At 45.4% G+C, this 27,252-nt stretch overlaps 1 protein-coding gene across 2 annotated transcripts in view; it reads right to left on the bottom strand.

The window, feature by feature from the left end:
• LOC138740789 (heterogeneous nuclear ribonucleoprotein U-like protein 2) overlaps positions 1–26,782 on the bottom strand; it is a 48,539-nt gene extending 21,757 nt beyond the window's left edge. The window contains exons 1-2 of one of the 2 annotated variants that reach the window (XM_069893878.1): positions 26,091–26,782; positions 3,030–3,192 (exon numbers count right to left, since the gene is read on the bottom strand). In XM_069893878.1, the coding sequence (XP_069749979.1) occupies positions 3,030–3,192; positions 26,091–26,631 (704 nt within the window). In that variant the 5' untranslated portion in view covers positions 26,632–26,782. The remainder of the gene's footprint in view (positions 1–3,029; positions 3,193–26,090) is intronic. The other variant, XM_069893877.1, reaches the window with a different exon arrangement.
• Between the last annotated feature and the right edge of the window lie 470 nt (positions 26,783–27,252).

The following is a 27,252-nucleotide window of genomic DNA, read 5'->3' as shown; positions in this document are numbered from 1 at the left end:
AAGAGGCAGCAAAGGAGGCGATACTGTGCGCCACTGAGTGTCTGCCTGAAATTCAAACAAATGGGGGAATCATTTGCAGTTTTTGTACGTCGTGAGTCAGTTTCAAATCTGGAGTTGGCTGGATTGATGGTATTTGCCAAAAACTGACACAAAGCTGCTATGCAGGCTAAGATGCTGCATAGTGGGTGTCAAGACCCCTTAATGTGTGATTTGCCTATTACATAAACTGAAGGATTAAAAACTTTGCTCAAAGCCAATGGTGGCGCAGCCGGAACTGCTGTAAATGGGGAAAGGAGACAGAGTGCTCCTCCAGAGGGTCCAACAGCTTAAGGCTCTGTACAGACTTTAAATGGCCTGCAAAGAAGCTGACAGTATTTTTTTATGGAGAAGTGAAAAGAATGGGGCAAGAAGAGAAATATGTGAGCAATGACTTTAATGGCAGAGTAGACTTGATGGACCAAATGGCCTAATTCTGCTCCAAGTCTTAAATTTTAATTACAACATGGTAGAAGCTGATTCCAGCCATTTAAACCCGTGCCACCCAATCAACCTGCAACCTAAAGGGGTGGCAGAGTTAGAGCAGTGTATAGCACAATGCTGTTACAGTACCAGCTACCTGGGTTAGAATTTGGCTCTGAGTGTAAGAAGTTGTTCTGTTCTCCCCATGTCTGTGTGGGTTTCCTCTGGGTGCTCTGGTTTCTACTCACCATTCAAAATAAAAACATGTATAGGCTAATTGGATGTAATTGGGCAGCACGGGCTTGTGTGCTGCACATCCAGATTTAAATTAATTTAAAAATTTTTAATTTAAAACCCCATACGTTTTGGAGGGAGGAGAAAATGCCAGATTCAAACCGGGGTCGCTGGCACTGTAATAGTGTCATGCTAACCATGCCTCATCTTGTCGTCTTAATGCTGGATATCCTTTAGAACCTCATCAAACACAAATAGGAATGGGGCCATCTACCTCCCTGGCATTCTTTGCCATTCAATGAGATCGTGGCTGTTCAGTTTGGGTCTCAACACCATCCCGCTTCCCCTCCCCAGACCCCTTCATTCCCTTGTGGTTCAGGTGTGTGTCATTCTCCATGCTGTCTCGATCTGCTGCAGGGAGCCGTGGAGATGAGGACCTTCAGCAAAGAAACTCCCCTTCAGTCTTAAATGAGGGACCCCACCTTGTTCTAAACAAAATCACTAAGAGAAACCTTGAGGCATCCACATCAACCATCTTCAAAATCTTTAAATTTTACATTCTTAACTGCAGTTCAGGCTCAATTCACTCATCTATTTCTCACAGGTCATCTGCTTCATCCTATACATCTGCTCAGTGAACCTTCCCAGCTCTCCCCCCGATGTGAGTGAATTCTTCCTTAAACATGGGTTTCATTGTTTTCTTGCAATTAGTCAAAAGGAATGTTCCAAGGGCTCTGGCCTGAAACTTTAGTTATATATCTTTGCCTCCTATGGAGACTGTAAGACCTGCTGAGTTTCTGCACCATTTTTGTGTAGTTACTATTAGAACAACGTCTGTAGACTTGCTTTTATGGGCTTCCTCTTTACTGTTACCCAGAGATTATCCAACAGGAAACTGTTCCGAAGAAAGAATAATCCATGTGCTTGCTCCTGGAGGGGCATCTGACCAGGCATGTTGAAAGTAATTTTCCCATGTCAATCAAGGTATGCCCGCCCACAAGTGAGAGTCCACTTTACGCTGGGCTCTCTTGCCTCATTTAGGTGTACCTGAGCCAGCCCCTCCAGCAGCTTTCTCTTTCCCCCCGGGAACAAACCCCAGCGCTGCTCCAGAATACGAACTGTGCGCAACACTGGAGAGTCAATTGTAAGGTGAGAGCCAGTAAAGAGTGGGAGGGGAGTGCTATTGTGGGGCACACCAAGAAAGGACTGATGTGCCTTATTTGCTGTTAACAGTATAATTAAATTCTTCAGCTAATCAGGATACCCTGCTGCTAATTAGCGAGAAGTAGCAGGTACTGTTTATTTTGTCCTCATGTTTAGCTATGGGAACCATGAATAACAGCGATCTGTGTGCTTAGCCGTGGGAATCATGATTAGTAGCAATTTGTTGGCACTAGCGTGTATGCATGAAATATGTGTAGATTTGCTGTCCGTGTGTGAATGTGATTCCTGTTGCTATTTCCCCCATACGTGTAAACAAATATCTTTGTTTGTGATTGAACAGCATTAAGACTCAAACTTGTTCTGCACCTGCACGTCAACCCAGAATTTTTGTAGGTGTTGTCAGCATCAGTAAGCTACCGCAAAACAAGGGGGGAAAAAAAAAATCACAGTTGGGCCGAATTTGAGGTGTCGACTTTTACTTAGATATTACTTTTGACCATGTTAAGTACCCAACTCGTTCAAGGCATTGGGAGCTTGGATGGCCAGAACCGGGTAATAAATCCGCGTTCGTGGCGTCAGAAGCTCCAGTGGGCAAGAGGCTAGGACACCAAGAATTCGGACAGGAGGACGGCCAAGCTGAGGGTCTGCAGATGGGCGTCGGAAGCTCAGATGGTCATGGGCAAAAATGTGGGGGGTGGCGGACTTTTACATGGGTTTGACTATTACACGAGCATATATGGTGGTTAAAAAAAACACCACAGCCAACAGTCAGGAACAAGTCTGCTGTCACTTCTATTTCAAAGGACTCAATCTCTGAAAGAGACTGACTGAAGTGTTTCGTAGTGAAAGACTTAGACCTACGAAAGGGAAGTACACACCAAGCACAAGATTCAATACATGTGTTGCTGGCAGCTGATCACCAAAGGATAATATACCTGGGGACTAGGGGCAATCTTTTAGGCAAAGGGCAAGAGGATAAGGAACAAAAATTTCATGAAAGCAAAGATATTTCAGCCGTGGATTTAACATTTTTCACTACAGCACTGTCAAAGTTGAAACTATTGAGGGGTGGTTAATATTTGGAAATAGACTAGACTGGGAAAGATACTGGCAGGCTAAAATGAACAGCTGGTGCGATATAGCTCGTGGAATGGACATGGGAATTCTCTCACCTGTTGTAGTTTGTCTCCTCCCTAAATTCATAGTAACCACGGCCACGATCTTCGCGGCGTCTCTTCTGCCCCCTCCGCTCGGCCTCTGGTGGTCGCTCTTCGCTGCCCGAGGCACGCTCCTTGCTCACACCCTCGCTGGGCTGCAGCTCACTGTTCTGTTTGCCTGCCAACAAGATCAAGGGGTCAAGGTTACTGATCCTTTTTGTCATGGCAAGGACCTCTGAACTAACTTCCAACGCCAGGCTCTGGATTACATCATTACCAAGAGATCCTAGATAGAAATCCAAGGCACCATATAGGCCTTCGGCCCACAGTGTTGTGTCGACCTAATTACCATATAACCATTTACAGAGCGGAAACAGGCCATGTTGGCCTTTCGAGTCCGCACCGGTTCACTGATTTTGTGCGCCCTCTTCAGGCATTGGTCCCGGTAGATCTTCATTCTCTAACAACTGCCCAGAATATCCCTACTAAATAATCCTCCATTTTCTCCACATTTTATTATACCTCATCTATTTGTTAATTGGCTTAAAACCTCATGATCAACATACAAAAGGCCTCAAAAACTAAATATAATACATTTAAGAGAGAATATGAAAAAGGAACTGTAATACAGTCTCTCAAGCCAATCTAGTCAACCAACACAAGCCTTGAAAATTAGCTGTTCAAACTAGAGAAATTTTGGGAATTGAAATGAACAGATTTTAATGACACATTGATCCTAATGTCCAATTAAAATTAACGTATAAGCAGCGGGGAACCACTGAGTGTCTGAAGGTTCGGTTTATCCAGAAATCCTGGCAAATTTCCTGGAAAGTGTGCTGACCGGCTGCATCATGCAGTATGGGGACATTATCCCTGAACGTAAAGCCCTGCAAATGGTAGTGGACACAGGCCAGGACATCAAAGGTAAAACCCTCTCCACCATCGAGAACATCTACAGGAAACACTGCCTTCAGAGAGCAGCAGTAATCATCAAGGATCCACACCACCCAGCACATGCTCTGTTCTTGCTGCTACCATCAGGAAAGAGGTATTGGTGCCACAAGACTCGCACAACTAGGTTCAGGAACAGCTGCTACCCCTCCACCATCAGACTCCTCAACGACACACTCAATCAGGGACTCATTTAAAGACTCTTATTTTTGCCTCCACAGCTGCCTGTGGTAACAAATCCCAGAGGTTCACACTCTCTGGCTAAAGAAATGCCTCCATACCTCTGTTTTAAATGGGTGCCCTTCAATCCTGAAGTTGTGCCCTCTGGCCCAAGACCCCACCATGGGAAACAGTCCTTCTATAAATACTCTGTCCATGCCTTTCAACATTCAAAATGCTTCCAAGGAGCATAGTCCAAGAGTCGTCAAAATGTTCCTCATATGCTAATCCCTTCATTCCAGGAATCATTCTTGTCAATCTTCTCTGAACCCTCTCCAATACTACTGCATCCTTTCATGCGAAGCATGAACACCAATGGTTCTCAATTGGGAGGGGTAAACTGATAGATCAAGAAAGGTGTAACAGCAAAAATGTGGGCATTCTGTCATTAACCATGGGGCTCTACAAACTGTTGTCATGCGAATAAATTCCTTAGACCTTGAGTGCTGTGCTTTATTCTTCCAACATTCTTCTTTATCCGGCCCCAACCACTTTATAGTGTGTGCAGAGACTTCATCCAGCAAACTGTGTCAATATTATACCACCACACATCCTCACAGACATGTCAGGTTTACACATTTCATCTTCAGAGTACTCTCATCCACAACCAACGTCACCTCAACTTCTTCCTGAAGTATCACTGAAGCCATTCCCAGCCAATATATATTTAATTGGGTAGCAAGAACAGACTGCCATATTTAGCCCTCTCAATTGTCCAGGTGACCAGAAAATATTCCAAATGTAGTACAGAAGACCTGCCTCCAGAATTGACTGTGCCTAATTGTACCATACAATTACATCTACTTGCCAGTTTGAGGAAAGGGATGTGGGGAAGGAAGAAAAAAAAATAGCCTACAAGCATAGCAGCACTAGACATAGAAGATTCAGGTTAAGAATGAGGTCAATGGGAAGATACCCCTCCTCCTCAGGTTGGAGACACATTTCACACAAATTAAGGTGGTTAACATTGTTGGAAGCCAATTATCTCACTGACAGAGGTTTCAGTTGCACTTCCACAAGATTAGTAGTGGAGATTGCAAAATGCTCAGATCTGCTCCATCGTTGGCCAAGCCCAAAATGGTCCTTGAGCAAACAAACTGCCAACCAATTAAACCTGAGATTCTCCAATTTACAGGGCTCAGTTGCAACCCCTAAACCACTCGCCACTTACACTCAGAGATCAGCCAACTTTACTCACTGCAGGGGCAACCCTGGAGTTTATACATCTCTTCACAAACCCAATTAAATTACAGCAAACCCTCCACAGCCTCATTAAAGCAGAATGGGAGATTAACAAAAGAGACGAGACTACATTTTCACAGGGGCACGGTTAGCACAACACTATTACAGTGCCAGAGATCTGGTTCAAATCTGGTGCTGTCTGTAAGGAGTTTGTACATTCTCCCCATGTCTGTGTGGGTTTCCTCTGGGTGCTCCGCTTTCCTCCCACCCTTCAAACAGTGCACAGGGGTTGTAGGTCAACTGGACAGCACGGGCTCGTGGGCTGGAAGGGCCTGTTACTGTGCTGTATGTCTAAATTTATTTTGCATAAAGCAACCTGACACTGTGACAACTTTCAGGAGATACCCTTTGCTACTTAGAGGCTGGAAAAATGCAGGAATGTGTTCATTTTTTGGTAAATCCTCTGAGTGGGTGTAGTGTTGTGCACTTTTTATAAAAAAGTGTTTTGGAACACAGGTGCCAGAGTTATTGAAGGCAGGATATGGGCCTGAGCTGGGACATGGCAAACAGACAGACTATAATATGGAAAAAGATGAGGTCATTCTCTTTGGTAGAGGAAAAATTAAAAGGCAAAGGATTCTTTAAATGGTGAGAGATCGAAAGGAGTTGGTGCTTGAGGGAGCTGGTTGTATGCTAATTACTGAAAGTTAATATGCAGATTCAGTGGCTAATTAGGAAGGTCTGTACAGTATTGTAAAAAGGGATTTGAGTACAAGCAAAGAAACATTACTCCAATTATATGGAGCCTCAGTGAGACCACATGTGGATTATGGTGTACAAATCGGGCCTCCCTAGCAAGAGGATGCACTTGTGTTAAAGGGAATACATCAAAGGTTCAACAGATTGGAAGATTTGTTGTATAAGAGATTAAGCAGTCTTGACCAGTGTTCTCTTGAGTGCAGAAGAATGAGAGACGATCTTGTTGAAGCATCAATATTCTTACTGGACTCGATAGGATACATGCAGAGGGATGAGAATCAAGGCCCCAGAGTTTTAAAAGGTCTTTTCTTTTTATACGTACAAGAAAAAATATCTTCACCCAAGATGAAGCTTTGGAATTCAAAATCCAAAGAGAGCTACTTGGCACATTCAAGGCAGAGAGACTTTGATGAGTAATGAAACTAAGGGATGCAGAAAAGGGGAGACCAGTTACAAGATTAGCTCAATGGCAGAAGAGGAACTGATAGCAAAACTACCTATTCCTATTATTTCAGCTCTCATGGAGCGTTCAACAATTGCATGGTCTCCCTCTTTCTACCTTCTCACTCACTCACTCTCCCTCCCTCCCTCCCACCCTCTCTTCCCCCCCCCCCTCAGTTTTCTGATCCAAACTCAAATCTGGTGACCACAGGGAGTCAAGAATAATTGTACAATCAGCCTCAGAAGGTATAGGTACCAGGATTCCCAGTCATTGATGTGGCTGGGCATGCCACATTTGGCTGCAAATCCAGTCCCCACTCCACTGGAGCAAAGGAATAATTCCTCACCAACCCAGAACCACAAGCTGATTGTCAAAGCAAATAGTTCAAACCAAGGTCAAATGGAACGGCAGAGTGAGAACTACATTTAACTTTACATTCAAAGAGCAGAGTTTTCCATTCCAGAAGGAAAATACAGCTTGGTAAAGGTCTCATATACAAGTACTCCCATCATTGTAACACTGAAGCACAAGGTCTCTCGATATCAGAAAAACTGTTGAAGGGTTAACATTAGGGACAGCGTAGATGTTAGGAGAAAAGTATATACTTTTTGTCAGTTTTATGGTTTTTAAAAACACATCCAAGTGATCAGATCGATCCCACTGATGACAAAGCTATCCTTGATAGTGGTTTGGAGAGCAAAATGGTTTCTCAACATGCACCCTCAGTCAGGGAAAATAGCATGCAACATTTTATTATTACGAAGACACTCCCCAACCTTTAAAAAAAGGTTAAAAAAAGTTGCTCTTTTCAAGCATTTCACTGAAGGCAGTTGCAGTGCTGAGCCTCTTAGTTCACAAGGGAGCTGTGATTGCACAATACTTCAAGCATAAACTAAATGCAAAGGGTTAATAGGGAGTCAAAAATTTCATTAACACTAACAATAAACTGTATTGTAAACAGACTAACGGATCTTGCAGCAATTAGCACAACACTGTTACAGAGCCAGTAAGCCGGGTTTGAATCTGGCGCTATCTGTAAGGAGCTTGTACGCTCTCCCCAAGTCTGCAAGGGTTTCCTCCAGGTGCTCCAGTTTCCTTCCACCCTTCAAAGCGTACAGGGGTTGTTGGTTAACTGGATGCAATTGGGCAGCACGGGCTTGTGGGCCATAAGGGCCTGTAATCATGCTCTATGTCTAAATGTCTAAACCCCTACTTCCTGACAATACATCAAGTACTTTTATTCATACATGGGGTGCAGCTATGGTTGGCAAGGCAGACACCCACTGCTCAGTCACCAATGACTTCAGTAGCCTGTTGATGTTACTCCAAGTTCTTTGACCCAGCAATGATCAAAGAACAACCATGGTATCATCATAAGCCAGACAGTGCTTGCCTTGGTAAGGAAATTGCTGTCTGTGCCCTTCTTCAGAAATTTCTGGCACCTACAACAAGATCCCACTACCAGACATATCTTCCCTTCTCTGGCTTCTGTCGGGGCTGCTCCCTCCATGACTCCCTTGTGCACTCATCCCTCCTTACCCCCCTCCCCCACCAGCATTTTCTCCTGTGGCGCAGGAGGTGCCAACTTCCGCCCAGAACTCCTCCCTCACCTGTCTGGGACCTAAACAGGCCTTTCAAGTGAAGCAACACTTCAATTGTGTATCCGTAGGATACACGATGGAGAGACTGGATGCAGACTGGGAGATCGCTTCACTGAGTACCTTCACTTTGTCTGCACTAGTGATGGGGACCTCCTAGTGGCCAAACATTTCAGTTCTACTTCCCACTCACATGTCTATCCATGGCCTCATGTACTATCCCACCAAGACCACCTGTAAATTTGAGAAACGACACCTGATTTTCCGTCTGGGCACTCTCTAGCCGACCGTTTCTGCTAACCTGCCCTCACTTCCCTCTCTATTCACCTAGCCATCTCTCCTCCCACTGCTTGCTGCTGTGCTCTCCCTCTACCTATCATCTCCTGCCTTTGCTAACATGCTCCTCCCCCTAACTTTTTATTTGGACACCTGCTGACATTTTTCCATACCCTGATGAAGGGCTCAAGCCCAAGACATCAGTTATGTATTTTTATCTTTGCTATAAGTATAAGACACAGTTTGACCTGATGAGTTTCTCCAGCATTGTGTTTTAACTCTGTGTCCTTCTTAGCAACGAAGGTCACATGTTTAGGAGATGCTGTTAAACAACCCTTGGCAAACTGCTGCAAGGGTGGATCGCACTGTGTGCCAGTGGAGAGAATAGGGTGTCAATCTAGTAGGCTGGTTTATCCTGGATGATGTTATCAAAGGCATGCTGCAGGATACAATACCTGCTCTTGTAGCCACAGTAGCTAAAGGCACATTTCTGATTCATGCCAACCTGAAATGCCAAGGGACGATAGCGAAGACATCGAATGCCATCAGGAAATGGAAAAATAAAGAACTCTCGGTAATGCAAATTTGCAACAAAGAAAATTCTTAAGATCAGCAGCACCAGATGAGAGAAGATGAGTTAACTCAGAACTAGGAATTCAGAGCAAACAGGAATGGCAGTGATGGGGGTCAAGGTCAAGAGAGGGTGATTGACATAACATGGAGGTACCAGCTGGGAGAGGGTAAAGGCTTGTTAACCACAGCTGATCTGAGTAGAAGTAGAAAATGTGGGAGAGAGAGAAAATAAATGCTGGAACTACAGAAGATACTTATAATTGTTGGAAATGCTCCAAGGCCAAGTAGCATCTATGGAAACTAAAGGCCCTCGTATAGTAAAAATTAGCGATCTGTAAAGACAAGTAGGTTAGGTCTACCTGGGTGGGGAAGGTAGTGCCAAAGGTGGAGCAAAGTCACTCCACCTCCTGTGTAGGATTGCCGCTGAAAGCGGCTCTAAACAGGAAGATAATTGACGTCATGCTGACAGCCTTGTAACCCCACTGCACTATCAAAGCAGCTGGTGGAGCTGTCAGGCTGTGCTTCCTCGCTCCGTCATGCTCCCTTCATGCCACTTCCCCATCCTGCTTCTTCACGCCGCCCACTACTGTGCGTCTGTCAGGCAGCAGGGTGATGGGACTGTTGGGATGGAGCACAGTGGTAGGATCAGTATGGGGCTGATAAGGGGGAGATGGGGTAAGAGGAAGTGGAAATGGAAGAGAGGGTAATGGAATTGGAAGGGAGAGGAGAAGGGTGGGGGGGGCTGACAGGCCAGGGGGGAGGGGGCGCGGCCCAACGAGTGGCGGGGCAGGAGGGACCAACAGGCAGCAGGGCTGTCACAGGGAGGGAGCTGCTGCTCTGGGCTACATAAAAGGACTGCACAATCCGCCTTTTTCGTCTTAGGCATAAAAGATAAATTCACCTTTTTAAAAAAAATAGACGATAATGAGGCTTTTGTGCCTAAAATCCCCTGAAGATGGAAGTCAACAGCTTTTCCTTTGGAAGGACAATTCTCTGATGGTCAAATTCAACGTTGGAGCCACAAGGACTGTAATGTACCCTTGTCAGATGATCTGCTGTCCTCAGCTCATCCTGATCACCATTAAGGGCTCAGCAGGTAGCAAAAAAATCGAGTTCAAAGTAAGTGGGGTGGAGAATTAAGGCTGCAAAAAATTGATTAAAGATGTATTACAGGTACACAATCCTTTATCCAGACATCTAAAATCCAGAAAGCTCCAAAATCCGTCAAGTGGGGAGAGAGGCGGCAGGGTGAGTCAGGCAGGCAAAGGGGAGAGTCTACCAGCATGAGTTGGGCAGGCGGGGGGGGGGGGGTGGGGGGGAGTCGGCACCGCGACTGGAAGGGGGTGGAGGTGCATACGGCAGCACAATTCGGGTGGGTTTCAACCTGGCTTTCTGAAATCCGGAAAAATCCAAAATTTGGAACACTGTCCCCCAAGGGTTCCAGTTAAAGGATTGTGTACCTGTACCAACATTTTGGGCCTGAGCCCATTCCTCAACGCATGAGCAAAAAAGACAGGTCTTTGTAGAAAAAGAATAATGAAAATAGAAAAATGGAGAGGGAGGAGTACAGATGGAAGAATAGCTGGGGGAAGACATTCTTCCCTTTTCACCACTCTTTTAATACATACTCCCGTCTGGGTTTTACTCATATTCTGAGGAAAGGCATAGGCCCGAAACGCTGGGAATACTTCTTTCTCCTTTGGATGCTGCAGTTCCTCCTGCTGATTTCCTCAAGCATTTCTGTTTTTAGGTAAAGTTGCCAGACCCAGGAAAAACACATAACAGCTTGAAAAAGGAGAAAATAAAGTTTTGGAACCTGATGGAAGATTGCTCTTAGGCTGCCAAATAAATGAAGCAATTATAGGCAGGCTAGCCTAGTGTCAGTGCTGCAGAAATGCTCAGCAAAAGGAGGAGTAAGGAGCTCCTTCTGACCGATAGTCTATAAGTCACTCTTGGGCAAGGTGTAGTATCTGTCTAGCTTCCCATCAGGGTCACGTGAAGCCATAGATTCTACAAATTAGAATTTATGGTTGTTTAACTAAAAATGCTGAGTAGATGAATCTGCTGATCAATGGCCATGGTTACCCGTCCAGTATCGACACTGGAACTGAAGAAGGCAACAGGAAACCACTTCAGTATTCTTCTCTTGTATAATCATGAACTCCAATCAAATACAGTCTCAGCTCAAAGATGGAGCCTTCACCGGAGGCAACAACGGCAATTCGGAGGGTCAGAAATGGATGAAGATACATGATTGCACCCGCCGAACAGCAAGGCACCTGAATGTATAGCCTGGTAATCCATCGTGAGAGAACAGCTAGAATAAAAAAAAATCAGGAGTGGCATAAATCAGTATTTATGGACTGCAAAGTGTGGATTTGTTGAAGGAAGGTAATGTCTGCTGACTAAATGGAAATATTTTGTAGAAACAGCAAGGAAGTTAATGATATACAATTTACAGTGTATGTAGATTTTAACAAGGCATTTGATTTTTTTTTTTTAAAAACCTACAAAATTCACAAGAAAATGACAGATTAAAAAAATTACAGTTCAGAGGCACTGAGGAAACAAGCATTTTACCTGACGATTTATTGATTTAAAGATGCTGTCCTTTCTCTACTCTTTCTTCCCCCCCCCCCCCCCCACCACCCAGTCACTCCTCTGTGATATCAGAGCCCACAATTTCACCAGTTCAGAAAAGATTGACAGAAAGCATTCAAGCAGGGCATCAAACGAAGAAGTGAAGGCAATATAGTCTGGAAGACGGAACAGAAGCAGCTGACAACCCTGTCAAGTTTGATGGACAGAAAACAGCATATATTCAGGGTCTCTGTGGGAGAGCATTTAAAACTGCAATCATAGTTCATTTTGACAATGTAGTTATGGAACAAATCCAGACCTCAAGAAAGACACAAAATTTTAACTCACTGAGATATGAATGAAGTGCACTGAAGGCTTTGCAGTGCCAGAAAGCCAGGATCCCACATCCCAAAGACCTACAGGTGGTAGATTAAGTGTGTGGGTGTAAAGGGCCTGTTTCCAGCCTGCATGTCTGATTAGAATCAGAATTCTTGTCATAAACACGTCACAAAATTTGTTGTTTTGCAGCATTACAGGTGCAAATATTATTATAAACTACATTTTTTTTAAATTAGTGCAAAGAAGAGAAAGTGAGTTAGTTGTGGTTCACTGTCCATTCAGAAATCTGTAGCTCTTTTCTGTCTTGAGCATTGGCACCTCCATACTAGACAGTGATGCAACTAGTCAGGATGCTCTCCACGGTACACCTGTAGAAATTTTGCAAGAGACTTTGGTGACATACCAAAACTCCTCACGAAGTATAGCTGCAGACGAGCCTTCTTCGTGATTGTATCGGCATGGGGACACCAGGATAAATCCTCAGAGGCGTTGAAACCCAGGAATTTGAATTCAACTATGTTCAAGAGGTAGAAAGGAAGGGTGAATTGCCAGTAGTTTTAGTAACTGACATTTTATGTTCAGCATGTTTTTGCAGAGCCTGTCACGAAGACCATTAACTACGATTAAGTAGTTAAGTACAAGTCTGATGATTCCCCAAAATTGGCTGTATCAAAATGAAGGATTCTGGGATGCAAGAATTACTCCATAAACTGGTTAGGCACTCACAAAAGCATCATCTGAAATTCAATCTGGAAAGAATCGAGTGCATTAGGTAAAGACAAATAAAGCAATGGCACAGTAGGTAGTTCCGATTCACTGGTTTACGCCACATGTTCTCCCTGTGGGTTCTCTCTGCCCACCCCCCCCCCCCCACAAGGTTATTCCCAAATCCCAAAAACATGAAGCTGGTATTTTAAGCAGTCACTGTGAATTGCCCCTCTAGAGCAAGAGAATCAGTAGAGAGTTAATGATCATGAGAGCACAGGAAACAAGTGGGAGAATGGAAGTAAATGGAGTGCTTAAAGAGACTTAAATGGACTCGATGGGCAGAATGGCCTGGGCTATTAGGAAATTGGAAATAAATATAAAAAGGGACATGGCACAATAAAGAACTAAAAGTTGTAGGGCAGGAGTCTTTAAGAGCATATCCACTGACTTCTGAAAGCAGCAGGATGAAAAGGCAAAGTGGGTGTGAATAAGCACAGATTCTTGCTTTCATTCAGCTGAAGAATCAGGGTGGTTGTTGATGGTTACACCCATACAAACAATATGCAAAGACTACTCTGCATGGCTCTGGTGAATACACTACAGGAAGAATACATTGGTACTGCAGTATAACTTGAATTCACTAAATTTTAGTTGCAGTGTAAACACAGCCTGTTCTATAAAATTTACACTGACAACACAGCCTAAATGCAAATCTATGATGCGCTTGGTAACAAGAATCCATTCAAACTCATGTCAATGCCAGTTACAAGCATAAACAGATTGGAACATGCAGGATTGTGTACAATGACGTTAGATCCAAGCTTCAATTCACAAAGGCACTCATTAAGACTGTGTCTACATTTAACACATTCTGAAGTTCACTATGACACCAGGCACCAGAACTCAGATGGCAATTTACTATGACAACAGCTATATTGTAAACACATCAGAACCCTGAAATCTAGTTTCAGATTCAGAGCAGATTTCAGATTTTTTGTCAGAGTACATACATGACATCACATACAACCCTGAGATACTTTTTCCTGCGTTCGAGGCAGAATTACCACTTATCGGTCGTGCAAAAAAAGTTGTACACAGTATATACATGTAAACAGATAACGAATGTAAACAAACTGACTGTGCAATACAGAGGAAATAAAAATAATCAATAAAGAGCACAAGAGTCCTTAAATGAGTCCTTGATCGAATATGTTGTTGAGGAGTCTGATGTTGGAGGGGTAGCAGCTGTTGCTGAACCTGGTGGTGCGAGTGTTGTGGCACCGATACAGGAATCATGAGAGTTGCACTGTAAATATTCCTTGTTCCAGGCTGCATTTATCCATGAGATAATTGCAGCCCCAATCTGTACATTTTGAATCCATTCAAATTTCACAACACTCATGAAGAAAGCCTTCTGAAATTCCCTGTCATACAAGTCAGGGTGGAAACAATCAGAAGTTATACTGTAATTCACCATGCCAGGAATTACAGAGGTCGAAACCCAGGCTGAAATCCACAACCATGCCGGTTGTAGCAAAAATTAAGACCCAAAATGTGGGACAGATTTTACTATAAAATGAGACAGAAATTCACAACACTGCTAAAGAGCAAACACTCACAAATTCAAGATAATGTTCCAAAAATCCCTAATTAGGGCTCTAATTACAGTGTAAACAGTCTCCAAATTCCCACAGTTACACTAATTAAAGTGTGAGCCGAATTCTTACAGATCAATTACACCGATTACAGTATGAACAATATCCAATTCCAGATTGAGATTCAGTTACACAAGTTATAATGTTAACACAATACAAATCCCCACAGATCCATTATATCAGTTAAAGTGTGAACACTATTGAAATCCAGACAACTTCAAAGTTACACTAGTAACAGTGCAAACACTACTAAAATCTAGACTTACTGTTACACGAGTTAGTGTGAACACTACCCAAATCCAGGCGGAGATTGACAATTACAAGAGTCAATGTGAGCATGAACCAGATGCAGACCAAGATTCTCAGTTACACAAGTATGAACACTATGAACAGGCTGAGATTCAGTTACACAAGTCAGTGTGAACACCACCCAAATCCAGACTGAGATGCACAGTTACATGACTTAGTGTGAACACAACCCAAATTAAGACTGAGATTCAGTTACACGATTGAGTATGAACATGACCCAAATAAAGACAGATATTCAGTTACAGAAATCAGTGTGAACAGAACTCAAATCCAGACTGAGATTCACATAGCAACACGTCAGTGTGAACATGACCCAAATCCAGATCAAAATTCATAGCAACACGAGTCAGTGTAAACACGACCCAAATCCAGATTGAGATTCACATAGCAACATGAGTCAGTGTGAACACTACCCAAATCCAGACCGAGATTCAGTTATACAAGTCACATAAGTGAACATTACCTAAATCCAGGCAGAGTATCAGAGGACATGACTCAGTGTGAACACGACCCAAATCAAGATTCGGTGACATGATTCAATGTGAATACCACCTAAATCCACACCAATATTCAGTTACACAAGTCATGATAAACACACCCAAATGCAGACTGATTCAGTACTGTGAACATTATCCAAATCTAGACAGTGATTCACAGTTACACAAGTCAGTGTGAACACTAGACGTTTACAAATTGGATTGTAATGAGTTTAACCCGTCAATCAGGCCAATTGGTGGGTAGAATTTAAAGAAAACTGCACAGGTTGGCAAACCACCTCAGAGGTGAACTGTCTATCTGCGTACACGCACCGTGCAGCTGCTGCTGTTCAATTTGTAAGCGATCAATGGCCGTCCTGGTAGAAAAATACATCAGTGCTTGCATGCAATGGCCGTCTTTCTTACCCATAATCCCAAACGCCACTGGAATGCCAGAGCGGTTCCAGCAGTGTGGGGAATTATGGGTAAGAAGGATGGACACTGCTGCTGCCCAAACTCTGTACCCTGGCAGCCCACTCCGCTCCCTGCTGGCCTGACAACGTTCCTCCTGGCTCTGACAACATTCTCCTCCAGTCCTGACTCTGCGTTCCACACCCGGCCCCGACAACGTTCCGACTCCGTACTCCCCCTGGCTCCAACAGCACTACCCCTCCGCCCCACCCCGATTCCATGTCCATCCTGACCACTTACCTTTTGGAGGCCAAAACAGGGAACAGGGGATTCCCTACAGATCCTCTGGCGACACGGTGAGAGTGTGACATCACTCGCCATGTCACTGTAGGGGCAGGAGCACCCTTAAATCACCCGGCCACCATTTGATCAGGCTGCAGAGGCCCGCTACATGGGTAGGATACACGGGTCCTGAGCAGCCCCATTTTGTAAATGTTTACTATCCAAATCCAGGTGGTGATTCAGTTACTCAGAATAAACACAATCAAAATCCAAACTTAGATTCACAGAAATTAGTGTGATCGCTATTCAAATGCTTTCCAAAATTCGCAGTCACACAAGTTAAGGTGTCCATGATCCAAACCGAGATTCAGTTCCACAGGTCAATGCGAATGCTACCCAAATCCAGACCAAGATTCAGTTACACGAGTTAGTGTGAACACTAATTAAATCCAGGCAGAGTATCCAAATGACACGACTCAATATGAACAGTACCAAAATCGAGATTCTGAGCCATGATTCGATGTGAACACTACCTAAATCCACACTGTGGATTGCATTCACACTGTCTCATGTAACTGGATCTGGATTTGGGTTGTATTCACATCGACTTGTGTAACTGAATCTTGGTGGTCTGGATTGGGGTACTGTTTTCAATAATAATAATGGTGTGGATTTGGGTAGTGTTCAGATCGATCATGTCACTGAATCTCGATTTGGATAGTGTTGACATTGATTTGAGTCACTCTGATAGTCTGTCTGGATTTTGGTAGTGTTCACACCAACTTGTGTAACTGAACGTCAGTAGATTTGGGTTGCGTTCACGTGAACGCACGGCCACGTGAACGCGCGGCCACGTGAACGCAACCCAAATCTACTGACGTTCAGTTACACAAGTTGGTGTGAACACTACCAAAATCCAGACAGACTATCAGAGTGACTCAAATCAATGTCAACACTATCCAAATCGAGATTCAGTGACATGATCGATCTGAACACTACCCAAATCCACACCATTATTATTATTGAAAACAGTACCCCAATCCAGACCACCAACATTCAGTTACACAAGTCAGTGTGAACACAACCCAAACTCAGACTGAGATTTACATTTTTCGAGACAGTGTGTCAAGGATCCACGAGATTCAGTTACACAAGTTAGTGTGAACACAACTCATATCCAGAATATGATTCACAGCAACACGAGTTATACTGAATGCTACCTAAACCTAGAATGCGATTCAGTTACACAAGGCCACGTGAACGCACGGCCACGTGAACGCACGGCCACGTGAACGCACGGCCACGTGAACGCACGGCCACGTGAACGCACGGCCACGTGAACGCACGGCCACGTGAACGCACGGCCACGTGAACGCACGGCCACGTGAACGCACGGCCACGTGAACGCACGGCCACGTGAACGCACGGCCACGTGAACGCACGGCCACGTGAACGCACGGCCACGTGAACGCACGGCCACGTGAACGCACGGCCACGTGAACGCACGGCCACGTGAACGCACGGCCACGTGAACGCACGGCCACGTGAACGCACGGCCACGTGAACGCACGGCCACGTGAACGCACGGCCACGTGAACGCACGGCCACGTGAACGCACGGCCACGTGAACGCACGGCCACGTGAACGCACGGCCACGTGAACGCACGGCCACGTGAACGCAACCCAAATCTACTGACGTTCAGTTACACAAGTTGGTGTGAACACTACCAAAATCCAGACAGACTATCAGAGTGACTCAAATCAATGTCAACACTATCCAAATCGAGATTCAGTGACATGATCGATCTGAACACTACCCAAATCCACACTATTATTATTATTGAAAACAGTACCCCAATCCAGACCACCAAGATTCAGTTACACAAGTCGATGTGAATACAACCCAAATCCAGATCCAGTTACATGAGACAGTGTGAATGCAACCCAAATGCAGACTGAGATTTAGTTACATGAGTCAGTGTCTTTCTTTTTCTTTGGCTTGGCTTCGCGGACGAAGATTTATGGAGGGGGTAAAAAGTCCACGTCAGCTGCAGGCTCGTTTGTGGCTGACAAGTCCGATGCGGGACAGGCAGACACGATTGCAGCGGTTGCAAGGGAAAATTGGTTGGTTGGGGTTGGGTGTTGGGTTTTTCCTCCTTTGCCTTTTGTCAGTGAGGTGGGCTCTGCGGTCTTCTTCAAAGGAGGTTGCTGCCCGCCAAACTCTGAGGCGCCAAGATGCACGGTTTGAGGCGATATCAGCCCACTGGCGGTGGTCAATGTGGCAGGCACCAAGAGATTTCTTTAGGCAGTCCTTGTACCTTTTCTTTGGTGCACCTCTGTCACGGTGGCCAGTGGAGAGCTCGCCATATAACACGATCTTGGGAAGGCGATGGTCCTCCATTCTGGAGACGTGACCCATCCAGCGCAGCTGGATCTTCAGCAGCGTGGACTCGATGCTGTCGACCTCTGCCATCTCGAGTACTTCGACGTTAGGGGTGTAAGCGCTCCAATGGATGTTGAGGATGGAGCGGAGACAACGCTGGTGGAAGCGTTCTAGGAGCCGTAGGTGGTGCCGGTAGAGGACCCATGATTCGGAGCCGAACAGGAGTGTGGGTATGACAACGGCTCTGTATACGCTTATCTTTGTGAGGTTTTTCAGTTGGTTGTTTTTCCAGACTCTTTTGTGTAGTCTTCCAAAGGCGCTATTTGCCTTGGCGAGTCTGTTGTCTATCTCATTGTCGATCCTTGCATCTGATGAAATGGTGCAGCCGAGATAAGTCAGTGTAAACACTTCCCAAATCCAGATCAAGATTCAGTTAACACGAGTCAGTGTCAACACTACCCAAATCCAGAGATTTAGTTACATGAGTCAGTGTGAACACTTCCCAAATCCAAACTGAGATTCAATTATGAGTCTGTGTGAACAGGAGTTAGCAAAAACACTAATGAAATCCAGCCCAAGATTCAAATTTACACAAGAGTGTGATCACTACCCAAATTAAACTGAGATTCAGTTACACGAGTCAGTTTGAACACTACCGAAATCTAGAGCGGAGTTCACAGTTACATGGGTCAGTGTGTTCACTACCCAAATCCAGTCTGACACCCCCTTACATTTAAAATTACCATATACACGACCCACCTCTGGAAGCCAGCTTGTTCTCACACAAAAGAAGCTGGGCCAATGAGTCCTTTTATTCAGCAACAGAGCACACCCTTTTCGACTGATCCACATTGCAATGATGCACCTCTGACACTACCTACCTTGGCGGATTAAAGCTGGGTAAGTTCAGACAACCCTCCCTACCCCACCACCCCCCCCCCCCCCCCTGCCTTCGATGAGTTCACACAGCTAGGTTAAGCATTTGAAAGGCAGATAATACCTGGCTTGAATCCTGAGTAAAGGGAGGGGGGGTGTTGAGATTCAGTTATGCAAAACATAGCTCTTTTTCACAATGCCACTGAATGTAGGTTGAACTAGGCAATTTAACGGATATTTAGCAGGTCACATCCCAATGTGAACACTCTCAACTAGGCGGCGTAAAGGGTAGAGCACATATGTCAAACTCAGGCCCGCAGGCCAAATTTGGCCCGTGATATAATTATATTTGGCCCGCAAGATCATATCAAATATGTATTAGAGGTGGCCCGCTGGCCGCCGCACCAGTATAGCGCATGCACAGCTAATACTACAAATCCCAGAATGCTTTGCAAATGCATTGGCGCCGGCCCGTCAGCCCGCTAATCGCCCCCACCTCCTCTCTTTACTTTCATTAGCATCTGCGACCTGTCGCCCAACTCACATGTAATAAACCCCTTACGAAAAATGGCCAAACGAAAGTCAGAAAACAGGACCTTTCAAGACAGGTAGGAAGCAAACTGACCCCAGAGTTTGATGAACTTGCATCTAAGAAGAGATGCCAAGTATCTGGTTTAGACCCAGGTGTATCAGAGTAAATCACAGTGTAGCAAGCTAAGCTTGGTTTAATATTTTCTTTGGTTAACTTTGGACTGTTCATAGTTGAAAGATTGGATTTTCATTGAAGCAAGTTGTTATTTTTTTGACTTGTTGGCTTGTGAAAAAAAAAACGTTTAAAAGGAGCTTAAAGGCTATAGAGAAATATTATTTATTGAATATTTTATTTCACATTTGTTAATGCTTCTTCTGGAAAGTTTAACCAAAACTATTATTAAACATTTATTTTCATAAGAAAAAGTTTAACATTACATATGTTGAAAGAAGAGAAAACATGCAGATGTTGTTGAAAATTTTCAATAAATATTTAGTTTGGCCCACGACTTAGTCCAAGTTTTTAATTTTGGCCCTCTGTGAATTTGAGTTTGACACCCCTGGGGTAGAGGGCTGTATCAGAGCCCGGCCGAGTTGATTTGACTGCAATATATGTGGGAAACCACTCAACCAGGTATCATTAGTGACATCAATGCCTGTGCAGGTGCATCAGTCTGGTAGTTTTAATATCAGTGCAGTTATATTTCACAGGGTGGCTGGTGGAGCAGTCATAGAATGGCTAGCAGTGCTGTTAGCACACGGCCGGTGGAGCTGTTAGCATGTACCCATGCTTTAAATCATCTCAAGATTACTTATACCTTTGGTGGTAGCCAGGAAGTGCACAGCAGTTACTTGGAAGTCGGACTCTTGTCTGGGCTTTGCGTGTTGGAATATGGAAATACAGAGCTGTGTTCCCTTGGAGAAAATTACCTATAACCTAAGGAAAAAATATGAAACTTTTCTTAAAATCTGGCAACCATACCTGTTACATAGGTGTTATATAGTGCGGCCCCTTCTCCTTTGCTGCCTGTCCACACCCCCCAAAACTTTGTTCTTCCTCTTCTGGAGGGGAGGGTCCATTCCAATCAGACTAAATCGAGATGAATGTAAGAGTCATGGAGGACAGGCGTTGAGCTCCAAAAGGTTAGTGTTTTTTTTTTGTTACTTGTCTCATGTAACTGGATCTGGATTTTTTGTTACTTGTCTTCAGTTAGTGGTGTCTTGTTTTTTTGTTAAATAAGTGTTTTTGCCTTTTCATGCAAATTTCTTTATTTAAATGGTCAATGTTTTTTTTTGGTTGTTTTCTGTTGAGGTGGGGAGTGGGGGGGATAAAACCAGACTCAGCAGAAGAAGTGCATATATACTTGATGAATGTGATTGTTGTATTGTGAATTACTGGAATTGTCTGAGTTAGGAAAAATTATAAAATATTTTTAAAAATTACTTGTACCCAATACAATGTAATTGCTATGTAATAATTGTTATATTCTATTGTTTAGGGAATAATAACAAGAAAAAATAGCCTGCAGGACTCAGCTAAAATAAGTGTGAATACAAAAGTTCTGCCATTCAGCCGAGAACCTGCGGACTGACTGAGAAGGTCAATGAGATGTTACAAATTATCTGGATGGTTCCAGGAAATGCTGTTCTTCTTTACCTAGTATGATCACAGAACCAGCATTAGTGCTCATCCCAATGTCCTCTCAGTTCCCAAGTTTGAACAGTCTGACGCTCTCAGCAGTAGATTTTCACACCATCATTGGGGGTGTATGTTTTATTAAATTGTGCATGTTTTTTTACCCCCCTCCCCCACACACTATTATACATGGTGCATGTATTTTTTTATTCCCACTTTGATTTCACTGCCCTGTGGGTATGTAATATGTCGCCGCTGGAGAATGGGCCCCACTTAGATCCAAGATATCCACATGAATCAGGGAATTCACGGTCCATTGTGAAAAGCTCACCCGGTACTGCAACCCAGATCATTCACCTGCCTATTTAATGGGTTGCCAGCATGAAAGGGGCTAAATTCAATACTCTCCAAACCCAGACTGAAGCCCTTTTCACACCACCAGCCCTCCTAGTAAGGGGTAAACTTACCAGGCATGCTGCACCCGGGGAGCCTTTCCCCCTACACCATGATTTACCGGGTACATCGGGAACCCAGCATTTTAAGGGTGTCCCACCTACAGCAGTGACCTCGTAAGTGACATATTGGCATTAGGCAAACTAGGCATCTGCCTGGGCGCAGATCTGAGGGGCACTGTCAAGGTGGCCAGGTCCGGTTTTAGTCCAGACAGTCCGGCTTTTGACTGAGGTGCCCCAGGGTCCACATTTCCGCAGTGGGCGCAAGTGTAGCAGTTCAGTATTGTTGGGTCTAGGCAACTCTCTCCCTCTCCATGCTTGATACTCCCACTAGTGTCATTACTGGAGTCTGATTCTGGTTTGAAATTGTCTCTCAGATTGGGACACATGCTCCATGTTCCAGGCAGTTGTTTTGGGTCTGAATTCCAACACACGGGGTTTCAAGCACACTGGTTTGAAAATTTAGAATGTTTTCAAAACCTTGGCAAGCTTTACTTACGTCGAGCTGTTGAACAAGTTCAGCTCAAGTCCAGCTATACATTCATGGAGTGCCCTGACCAACATGAGACGATCATGATAATCGAAGCACTGTCCGGTGAGTGAGGGGGCTCGGGGTTGTGATAGCCCCGCTAACTGCACAGCCAACCGCACTGTGAAATCTACTGGGATGACTGTGGAGTCAGCTGGGCTGTCAAGAGTGAGGCTAGACATGCTGTGAAATGTAACTGTCAGACTGACAAAGCCTGCAGGCACTAATGGTACCCGGTAAGTTGAGTAGACCATTCACAGCATCACAGAGTGATTAACGAGTTAACTCAACCAGGCTCTGACACTTGCTCCACTAAGAGTCAGATCCCAGTTGAATTTAACTTGCCCTGCCCGGTTGGGACATCTTACACTGTGCGATTACCAGGAAAGGACCCACTAAATTAACCAGTTAACACACATGGAATTAGCAGTGTGACAGGGGCTTGAGATTCAGTTACACAAGTCAATGTAAACATGACCCAATCAAGACCAATACACCTACACGAATTAATACGAACATTGCCCAATTCCAGACTGAGATCCACAGAGACATGAATCAGTGTGAACACTAGAAAGATTTACAGTTACACAAGTCATTGTGAACAGGACCCAAATCCAGTCTGAGATTCTATTACACGATCTGTGTGAACACTGATCCAAATCGAGATTCAGTAACACAAGTCTTTGAACACTAACCAAATGCAGAGTGAGATTCAGTTACACAAGTCAATGTGAACACTACCCGAATCCAGAGATTCAGTTACATGAGACAGGGTGAATGCAAATGAAATCCATACTGAGATTCACAGTTACATGAGTCAGTGTGAACACTTCTCAAATCCAAAATGAGATTCAGTTTCACTAGTCAGTGTGAGCACAACCCAGATCCAGGCTGAGATACAATTAACAAAACATTACGAACACTGCCCAAATCAAGATTCAGTTACACGTGTTAGTGTGAACACTACACAAATTCAGACTGAAATTCAGTTACACTAGTCAATAGGCCCTTTCAAACTGCTGTATAAAATGAGGTTGCCCGGTTAGCGCCCCAGTTACGCAGCAGTTAGAAAGGGTCCAACCCAGTCAAACCTGTCAGAATCCAACCGGGTCCCTAACCTACTTCAGGGATAGTCAGGAAACCCAGTTAAACTTACCTGGGTCTCATTCACAGGAGATTTGAACAGGAAAATGGCCGACCCACTTATTCCAGTGATATCAACACTTTCATGCATCAACAGGCAGCCAGCATCCAAACATCCGGCAATACTTCTGGTGAGTACGTGACGCATCATTGCGGGGGCGAGATGCCCCTTAAATCGCTGAGTTGGCGATTTAATGGGTTGAATTCCCCTGCAATTTGAGAGGTAATTGAACCTGTGATCCAGGAGGGCTACCCAGCAGCTACAGTTTAAAAGGGGCTAGTGTGAACACTACCCAATTCTAGTCCGTGAGGCTATTACACTACACATCAATGTGAACACTATCTAAATCCAGACGAAGATTCATTTACACGAAACAGCATGGTGACCCAAATCCATACTGAAATTCAGTTACACAAGACAGTGTGAACATGACAAAAATCCAGACTGAGATTCAGTCAGGGTCCATGTGAACATGACCCATATCCAGACGTTGATTCAGTTACACAAGTCAGCGTGAACACTAGTTACACGAGTCAGTGTGAACACTACCCAAATCCAGTCCAAGATTCAGTTACACAAGACAGCTTAAACACAACCCAAATCCAGACTGAGATTCAGTTACACAAGTCTGCTTGAACACAATCCAAATCCAGACCAAGATTCAATTACACAAGACACCGTAAACCCTAGTTACACGAGTCAGCATGAACACTGGTTACACGAGTCAGCATGAACATTATTAAAATCCAGAGAGATTCAGTTACATGAGACAGTGTGGACACTAGTTACACGTGTCCATGTGAACACTACCCAAATCCAGACGGAGATTCAGGTACACAAGTCAGCGTGAAAACCCCAAACCAGACCATCGAGATTCAGTTACACAAGTCGATGTGAATACAACTCAAATTCAGTTACACGAGTCAGTTTTAACACTACCCAAATACAGAACGAGATTATACAAATCAGTTACAAAAGTCAGTGTGAACACGACTCAGATCCAGACCAAGATTAATTTACACGAGTCAGTGTGAATGTGACACAAATCCAGACTGAGATTCAGTTACACAAGTCAGTGTGCACAAGAACCAGATCCAGACTGAGATTCAGCTACGAGTCAGTGTGAACAAGAACCAGATCCAGATTGAGATTCAGCTACGAGTCAGTGTGAACACGACCCAGATCCAGACTGAGATTCAGTTACACAAGTCAGTGTGAACACGACCCAGATCCAGACTGAGATTCAGTTACACAGGTCAGTGTGAACACGAACCAGTTCCAAACTGAGATTCAGTTACACAAGACAGTTTTAACACTACCCAAATACAGACCGAGATTATACAAATCAGTTACAAAAGTCAGTGTAAACACAACTCAGATCCAGACCTAGATTCAGTTACACGATTCAGTGTGAACACAACCCAGATCCAATCCAAGATTCAGTTACAAGAGACAGTGTTAACACTATCCAAATCCAGACCGAGATTATACAAATCAGTGTGAAAATGACGGATATCCAGACTGAGATTCAGTTACACAAGTCAGTGTGAACATGACCCTGATCCAGACTGAGATACAGTTACACAGGTCAGTGTGAACACGACCCAGATCCAGACTGAAATTCAGTTACACAAGTCAGTGTGAAAATGACGGATATCCAGACTGAAATTCAGTTACACGAGAGTGTTAACACTACCCAAATCCAGACCGAGATTATACAAATCAGTTACGCAAGTCAGTGTGAACACGACTCAGATCCAGACCGAGATACAGTTACACAAGTCAGTATGAACGTGACACAAATCCAGACTGAGATTTAGTTATGAGTCAGCGTGAACACGACCCAGATCCAGACTGAGATTCAGCTACGAGTCAGTGTGAACACGACCCAGATCCAGACTGAGTTCAGTTACACGAGTCAGTGTGAATACGACCCAAATCCAATCCAAGATTCAGTTACACGAGACAGTGTTAACACTACCCAAATCCAGACCAAGATTATACAAATCAGTCACACAAGTCAGTGTGAACAAGACCCAGATCCAGACTGAGATTCAGTTACACAAGTCAGTGTGAACACGATCCAGATTGGGATTCAGTTACACAGGTCAGTGTGAACACGACCCAGATCCAGACTGAGATTCAATTACACAAGTCAGTGTGAACACGACCCAGATCCAGACTGAGATTCAGTTGCACAACTCAGTGTGAACACGACCCAGATCCAGACTGAGATTCAGTTGCACAAGTCAGTGTGAACACAACCCAGATCCAGACTGAGATTCAGTTACACAGGTCAGTGTGAACACGACCCAGATCCAGACTGAGATTCAGTTACACAAGTCAGTGTGAACACGACCCAGATCCAGACTGAGATTCAGTTGCACAAGTCAGTGTGAACATGACCCAGATCCAGACTGAGATTCAGTTACACAGGTCAGTGTGAACCCGACCCAGATCCAGACTGAGATTCAGTTACACAGGTCAGTGTGAACCCGACCCAGATCCAGACTGAGTTTCAGTTACACAAGTCAGTGTGAACACGACCCAGATCCAGACTGAGATTCAGTTGCACAAGTCAGTGTGAACATGATCCAGATCCAGACTGAGATTCAGTTACACAAGTCAGTGTGAACACGACCCAAATCCAGACTGAGATTCAGCTAAGAGTCAGTGCGAACACGACCCAATCTCGAAGTGAAGCTGGGAAGGGCTGGATGTGATGCACCGCCAGGCCCCCTGCCCGAGTCCCCTGGTGTTCTCACCGGCCTGGGCCGCAGTTTGCTGCTTGTCGCCGTTCTGCTGGTCGGCCTCAGGCTGTTCGTGGTCAGGCTGGGCCTCCTCCTGGGCCTCTGGCTCCGATTGGGCCTCCTCCTTTGCCAGAGGTTCGATTTGGGCCTCTTGCTCCATGGCCTCGGCCTGCTCACCCTCTGGCTCGGCTTCCCCGGCTCCGGGCGCCTCGGGCTCGCCGGGCCTCGCCTCATCCCCGGCCTCTCCCTGAGGCGGCCCGTCCCCTCCTCCTTCCGCTGCCGCCTCCTCCTCCTCCTCCTCGTCGTCCTCCTCCTCTTCCAGCAGCAGCTTATCGTCGTCCCCCGCTTCCTCGTCGCCGTCGGCCGGGCCCGGCCCGTACGTCTTGACGGGTCTGGCGTCGTCGCCGGCCGCCTCGTCGCTCAGCAGCTCGGCGTCCAGGGCCTCCTGCAGCCGCTGCGCCAGCTCGGCCTTCAGGCCCCGCGTGTCCAGGCCACGCTCCTGCAGCTCCTGCCGCAGCTCGGCCACCTTCAACCGCTTGACGTCTAGGCCGCTCATCCTCGCCGCCCAAGTACCGGCCTGTGCCGGGGGGAGGGGGGGGGGTTGATTGAAAGCCCAACCGCCGCAAACGGCCTTAACTTTTAAAAAAAAACAAAATGGCGCCGCCAGCTCCCGCTCCGCTCCCCGGGCCGCCTTCCTCCTCTCCCTCCTATTGGCCGCTCCGCCAGTCGGTCAGAGGGCGAGCGCCAATGATCTGTGTCGTCATCCGCCGTCTCTTGTTCACCTTCACCAAATGGGCTGCGTCGAAGCGCGCCCGCCTGTCTTGCCTTCCACCAATGGGTTACGCCAGCCTCTTGGCTTCAGCCAATGAGACTCCACTCCATTTCCCTTCCCCTCTATCTCCGACCGTTTGTTCTCGCCCTCCACCAATCACATTCGCCCCCCCACTCCGCGCGCTTCTTTGGCACCGAAGCCAATTACCTTCTCCCGCACGTCTACCCTTTCCCCCCCCCTCCCTCTCCGCAGGCTGTGAGGCGCGCCATGATTGGTCTGGATTCTCGCCCAATCCACGTGCGGGTTTCAGGTTCCCGCCAATTTGCTGGGCTGGAGTGAAGGGCGGAAGGCCGTTGCCACGTTGGTTGAGGCGCAAACCCACGAAGCTGGGGGGGGGTGACACAG

This window comes from Narcine bancroftii, chromosome 8, assembly GCF_036971445.1.
Source record: "Narcine bancroftii isolate sNarBan1 chromosome 8, sNarBan1.hap1, whole genome shotgun sequence".
NCBI lineage: Eukaryota > Metazoa > Chordata > Chondrichthyes > Torpediniformes > Narcinidae > Narcine > Narcine bancroftii.
The sequence above is the reverse complement of the archived record's forward strand: the minus strand, read 5'-3'. Positions and strand labels throughout refer to the sequence as shown.